At 52.5% G+C, this 6,442-nt stretch overlaps 1 protein-coding gene across 4 annotated transcripts; it reads right to left on the bottom strand.

Moving 5' to 3' along the window:
• Positions 1–348: 348 nt before the first annotated feature.
• Cplane2 (ciliogenesis and planar polarity effector complex subunit 2) lies at positions 349–5,857 on the bottom strand. 4 transcript variants are annotated; one of them, XM_048816263.1, is made up of 6 exons: positions 5,657–5,836; positions 5,309–5,435; positions 2,862–3,014; positions 2,156–2,280; positions 1,693–1,829; positions 349–1,512 (listed from the first exon to the last, which is right to left on the bottom strand). In XM_048816263.1, exons 2-6 carry the CDS (start codon positions 5,418–5,420, stop codon positions 1,263–1,265), a joined length of 777 nt encoding a protein of 258 aa, XP_048672220.1. In that variant the 5' UTR covers positions 5,421–5,435; positions 5,657–5,836; the 3' UTR covers positions 349–1,262. The 4 variants fall into 4 exon arrangements, with proteins under 4 accessions (XP_048672220.1, XP_048672219.1, XP_015341139.1 ...); XM_048816262.1 differs by having other exon boundaries at positions 350–1,512; positions 5,701–5,857; XM_015485653.2 differs by having other exon boundaries at positions 350–1,512; positions 5,309–5,457; positions 5,701–5,856.
• Between the last annotated feature and the right edge of the window lie 585 nt (positions 5,858–6,442).

The raw sequence follows: 6,442 nt of genomic DNA, 5'->3' as shown, positions 1-6,442 counted from the left end.
TTAGGACAACTCATACCTGACTCCCACCTAGCAGGGTCTTGGTCCTGCTCAGCGGTGCTTTCTGACTCCTGGGCTAGCCTGATGTTGTTTTTTGTTTGTTGTTGTTGTTGCTCTTTTAATTAAAAAAAAAATTAGTTGTTGATGGACCTTTTATTTATTTATATGCAATGCTAAGAATCGAACTCATCAAACTCAGGGCTGGGTTGTGGCTCAGCGGTAGTGCGCTCACCTCACACATTTGAGACCGTGGGTTCAATCCTCAGCACCACGTAAAAATAAATAAGTGTAATAAAGGTATTGTGTCCAACTACAACTAAAAAATAAAATTAAAAAAAAAAAAGAATCGAACTCACCCATGCTAGGCGAGCGCTCCACCACTGAGCCCAACGCCAGCCGGCCTGATGATTTTGCGAAAGGCACCAGAGTGAAGGGCTTGCCTCCTGGACCTGCAGGTGGGATGAATCTCCCAGCCTCCTCCCCAGCTCCAGGTGACCAAGTGAGTAGGTGCTGACCAATGGAATGTGGGCAGGAAGTCCACCCCAGGCCCAGTCCACAGAAATCTTCTGTGTGATTCATTCCCTGTCTGCTGACCATTGATGCCCTGGGGCAAATATGGAGGATCTCAGGGCCTGGGCTTCAGATGGGCACATGGAGTAGACAACTGGCCCTTTGCCTCCTCCTGAGGTGAGAACTAAGCAGGAAAAAACACTTCATTTTTTAAAATTATTTTTTTTAGTTGTTGATAGACCTTTATTTTATTTATTTATATGTGATACTGAGAATCGAACCCAGTGCCTCACACATGCCAGGCAAGTGCACTACCGCTGAGCCCCAGCTCCAGCCCCAGCCCCAGCCCCAAGGAAAAAACACTTTATAGAGTTAAGCCACCAAGGCTTCAGGGTTTATCTGTTACAGCAGATCATGTGACTTCAATTAAGAAGGTGCCTGGCTGAAGGCATGTGAGGTCCAGGTCCTGCTCGGCCTCCCTCCCCCAGTCCACCCCAAGCTGGGTGCTGCAGAAGGGGGAAGGGTAGCAGGAGGCTGGGGAGACAGCTGAGCTCCGGGCCCTGCCTGAAGCCCTGTGCCCCACTCACAGCCAAGTACTCTGCAAAGAAGGTGCCGCTGCAGCGGGCCCTTGGTGGCCAGCCCTCAGGAGGGGTCAGTGTTCCACCCCAGCAGGAGGCCCTTGGTGCTGCCCTCTGGTCCGGGTCACATAAAGGTTGGGAGTGGGGATCATAGGTGTCCTCTCATGATGCCACCCCTCAGCTGGGGGTATTTTCTGCAGAGGTGGGAAGCAGGCCAGCTGCCACCTGGTCCTGATGCCACAGCTGCTCAGCAAGGCCATTGAGCACATGGGCAGTGTCGGCCAGCCCAGCCCGCCCATCCAGCGTGCGCCCATCAGCCAGCCGCCGCCCAGGCACACTCTTCACCCGCAGCAGGGGCAGTTGCCAGGCCAGCAGGAAGGCTGTGAGGTCCCGCTCAGGCACATCTGTGTGCATGTACTGGTCGAATCTGGAGGAAGGTCAAGGAGCCTGGCCAGGCACCTCTGCTCACGGCCCCATCAGACCCAGGCTTTGCCCTCCTCCCTAAAGGCTGGGCCCCACAGCTGGGCGGAGGCAGGGTCCCTGAGCCCACGTTCCACACCTTGTCAAGGGTGGCCTCTGACCTTCCCAGGGACGACCCAAAGGATACTTGGAGCCAATGACCATCCTGACGACACCAGGGGCCTCTCCTGCTACGCGGGCCAGCTGTCCAGGCAGGTCTTCGAAGGAGGCACGGTCAGTGAAAGAGAAGAGGAAGAGGAAGGCATCTGTGTTCTCCTTGCAAGCCTGGGGATGGAGAGGCTGGCTCACAGCACACCATCACGTGACCACGCCGTCCCACACCCGCGCAACCAGAACCTTGTAACTGGCTGCAAGGGGCTAAGAATTAGAAACCGCTCCTCCTTTCCACCTGAGGCCCAGAGTGGCTGGTCCTGTGGCACAGCTCCAGCTGGGACTCAGTCCCATGCCAGCTCAGAGCTCTGCCGCCAGCACCCTGCCCACCCTCAACTCATTGAAGCCCTGCTCAGGGTCCTGCAGACGAGGTGGGCCCAGCTCAGAGCTCCTCAGACATCTGCCTGCTCCCAGGGTCCTGCCGGGCCCGCCCTGCTCACCAGCAGCATGTGATCAAACTTTTTGAGCGCAGACTCCCCACAGTCCCAGAACTCGAAGCGGAACATGATGACCCGGTTGCTGGCCTGCAGCTTGGCTGGCCAAAACACCACAGTGGTCTGGATGCCTGAGGGGGGCCAGGGTCAGCCATTCAGCATGGGAGAAATGTAGGGGAACGGGGAACCAATAAAGAATAAGAAAAGGGATACATCCCTGCCCTGGTGGGTCACCCGCCTGAATGAAAGGCGCAGTCCGTGACCTGGAAGAATTTTTAGTTTCTTGGGGGGAAAGGGAGACTTGCCCTGGAGGAGCCCCTGGTGCACTGGGAAGATGCAGCCCCTACCATGATAAAGCAGTTTCACAGCCTGTATGAGAGCCCAAAGGTCCTGGGACATTGAGGGATGCACACAATGCATGACTCTGTCCAGTGGAAAGACAGGAGGATGAACACTTCCTGAGCTCTGGCCTTGTGCCAGCCCAATGCTCGGCATGTTACCATCACCAGCTCCAGCTCTGTGACGTTCCCGTGGGGTTGGTACTATTATCCCCTTGGGATAGAGAAGACTCAGAGAGATGAAGTGACTTTCCAAGGTCCCAGGGGAAGTGGGAGAGTTGGATACACTCCCTAGCTTGCGTAGTCAACAGCCAGGTTCTGTCTTCCACTCCCGGGAAGGCCTCCAAGGATGGGCAAAGGGTGGGTTCACTCACCAGTGGTCTCATGGTGCACCACGGGCACCTCCAGGCCAGCCAGCTTGGCCACCAGCGCCGTTTTGCCCACACCACTTTTCCCAGAAACGAAGATCTTGTAACTGGCAGTGTCAATGGCCACAGGCGGGGGCAACACTGGCCGTTCAAGCAGCCCTGGGCGGGGGGGGTGGGGGAGTCAGGTAGAGTCAGGGGGTTCATCCTGCACTTGCCCCAGTGGACAACCTCATCTCTAAGGGCTTCTAATCCACCATCTGTGGTTCTCCATATTTGTTCCAGTTCTTAAGAAGCCTTGGACACACAGAGATGTGTGACATAGTGGCACATCCCTGTGCCTAGGTTCTTAAAGGTAGTTCACAGATACTTATTTAATGAGGCCTGGATATGACACACTCGAGTGGGTACATCCAGCTGTTAATCCCCAAAATAGGAATTCAAAGTCATTATTGCCGACCCTCTAACTTCTGGCTATTGGATACTGCTGTGACATAGGTTATAAGTTTGGTGGCTCTAAGGATTCCTAGAAAATCTCTCTACCTTAACTCAATTCTTTCCCTCACACAACTGATGACATAAGGAAATACAAGAAAAGCCGACCCTCTGCACACCACTGCTCAGCGTGATCCGTACACACTTCTTCATTTCCCCTCCACTGAGCAAAGACCACAATTCTCCCAGCTCACAGAGGAGGAACCTAGCATTCACTATCCACAGTCATAGGCTAGGCAGGCATAGCCTGGGTCAAGCCAGGGTCTGAATGACCCCAAATCCAGTGTTCTTGCCACCATGGGATGGAGAGAGATAAAGGCCATACTGGAGTCATACTTTGAATGTGTTTTAATTTCTTGAAGAAGAAAAAAAGAAATCACACCAGGCATGTTGGTGTGCACCTGTAATCACAGCTACTTGTAAGGCTGAGGTTGGATGTTTGAGCCCAGGAGTTTAAGGTCAGGCCGGACAACATAGTAGACCCTCATCTCTTTAAAAAAAAGTAGTGAAGACATTCATGGTGGCACACCCCTGTAAGTCCCAGCTCTGGAGGCTGAGGCAGGAGGATCGCAAATTCAAAGCCAGCCTGGGCAACTTAGCGAGACCTTGACTCTAAATAAAAAGTAAAAAGGACTGGGGATGTAGTTCAGTGAAAGAGTGCCCTGAATTCAACCCCTAGCAGTACCCCTCCTCCCCATAAAAAAAAATAAAATGTTTACAAACCCTGGCCTGTTAGCTCTCAATAGTAACAAATGACTCCAGTCCGACCCTCACATGTACAAGAGATACTAAAATGAGGTTCCTGAGATTAAGAAGGATCCTATCTTTTGGACAGAGTTTAAGTCCAGAATCTGAAATCCTTAGTTCCTTGCCACTCCGAGTGTGGTCCATGGACCATGGCACTGCTGTTCCCTGGGAGCTAAACGAACATTTCAGCTACGCAGACCCACTGGCTCGGAACCTGCATTTGAAGAGGATTCTAGGTCAGAGGTCTGCCTGGAACTCTGGGGTTCTGTGAGCCAGCTCTGGGCCACTGCAAATAATGCCCAACTTTTGGGGGTTGGTTTTATTAATACTGTTATGACATGCTCTGGATTTCCCACACACAGAAGCGTGGTTTCTCACAGATCCTTCTTTTTTTTTTTTTTTAAATTGTCAATGGACCTTTATTTTGTTTATTAATTTATTTTTATGTGGTGCTGAGAATCGAACCTAGTGCCTCACATATGCTAGGCAAGTGCTCTACCACTGAGCCACAACCCCAGCCCCAGATCCTTCTTAATAAGGCAATATAAGCAAAAGTGTTTTCAATTACTACAAATGAACCCCATACAAAGTCAATCTATAGAAATCTTTAGGGGGGCTTTAAACTTAAAAATTGGAAAAAAAAAAGAGTCAAAATTATGACACATTTATAGGCTAAGGGCCGAGAGTCCTAAGCTAGGGACTGCCCTCTCATTTTTTGGTGGAAAGCCTGTTGGCACTTGGTCTCTCCTGGCCGCAGTGAAGTCTAGCTAGCTTGGGTGAGCTGGCTTCAGCCTGGGGGGTACCAGTGTCTTATCTCTGGCATAAGGACGTGGAAGAGCTCTGTGCTCACTAGGGCACATCCTGGGCAAGTCTGTAAAATACTGTTAGAGAAGCTAAGATGGGAGTTCACAGGGTAAAGTGCCCAGCAGAGGGCCTGGCACCAAGTGAGGGCTCAATGGACAGCATCTCTGGTGACCATGGCTGCTGGCAGGTTAGGTTGTTTCCATGTTCCTGGCTCTGTTGATGGAATTAGTTCTAAGGAGACTTGAGGGTGGGGGTCCAGGGATGGGGCTTCCAGGAATCACCAAAGCCAAGGAGTGCGGTGGAGCAGGGCCTCACTTCCTTGCTTCTTTCTATACCCACCATCCCCCAAGCAACAGGTGACACAGCCTCCCCAGAGTGACAACTGACAGGCTGAGGGCGAGAGCACTTACCAAACACCCGACGGCGGCTCTTGCGCAGGATGCAGGCCAAGTACTCCTTACCCTCGGTGGTCTCGTGCCATTCTGGGACAATCACCGAACCGTGCGCGGGAGGTCTGGCCATAACTGAGCATGCCAACTAGGTAGAGGGGTGCAGAGTGCTAGGAGTGGGGGTGAAAGCGGGGGTGACGGTCTCAAGCTGGACCTGTGATCCTTCCTAACCTCCGACTCTACTGTAGCCCCAGCTCCCCATCTGAAGATGCCATCACATTGCGCCCTGGCCTCCGCAACGCTCCCTGGGGACAGCCATCCCATTACTGCTTTGGAGGGTGTTTACACAACCCCTCTCTCCCTCATCACCTTTGGGTGGGGGTCACTCAGCCCGACTCCTGAGGCCACCTAACCTTCACAGCCAGCAGTCCACGTCGGCGAGCGGGCTCGGGTGGAGACGGTCCCTTTAAAAGCCCGCCCTGCGCCGCTCGGTGCCGCGCCTCGCCGCAGCTGGACCTGCTTCCGCCGCGGCTTCTGCGCTCTCCTCCAGCCCCTTCAGCGCATGTGCCGGGCCGTTACCACGGAGACGCAGGGGGCGGGGTTGAGCGGCTGGCGGCGTCCGCTCCTCCTGCAGAGTAGTCTGCAGCGAGCGCCGCGCAATGAATGGCTTCTGTGGGCCACTGCTCCGTCCCAGCCCGTCTTCCCTCCAAAACTTGATCAAATGCCCCTCTGTCCAGGAGCCTCCCCCGCCTCGCTGTGTCTCAGCTTCCTGTTCTATAAAGTGCCTTTTTTTTTTTTTTTTTTTTACTTTTTAGGATTCTTTCCAACACTGCTGCTCAGCAGCCTCCTGAGTTAAGACACCTCTGGCGTCACAGACGGGCAACAGAAGCTCGGAGAGTTCAAGGGAATTGCAGGAGGTCTTAAAAATGAGCCAGAGGCCTCTGGATGGTCATTTGTTCATCTATTGTTTGATTCATTCTTTTCATTCAAAAAAAAGAGCATCTACCTTGTGTCCTGTGTTCTAGGTGCTGAGAATAGACAGGGGAACAAGCAGTCCTGCCCTCCTGCAGCAGACTTTTCTTTCTTTCTTTTTTTTAGATGTTGATTCATATATATATATATATATATATATATATATATATATATATATATATG

Source organism: Marmota marmota, unplaced genomic scaffold, assembly GCF_001458135.2.
Source record: "Marmota marmota marmota unplaced genomic scaffold, marMar, whole genome shotgun sequence".
NCBI classification, from domain to species: Eukaryota; Metazoa; Chordata; class Mammalia; order Rodentia; family Sciuridae; genus Marmota; species Marmota marmota.
Note: the sequence above shows the minus strand (reverse complement) of the source record. Positions and strands in the feature narration are given on the sequence as shown.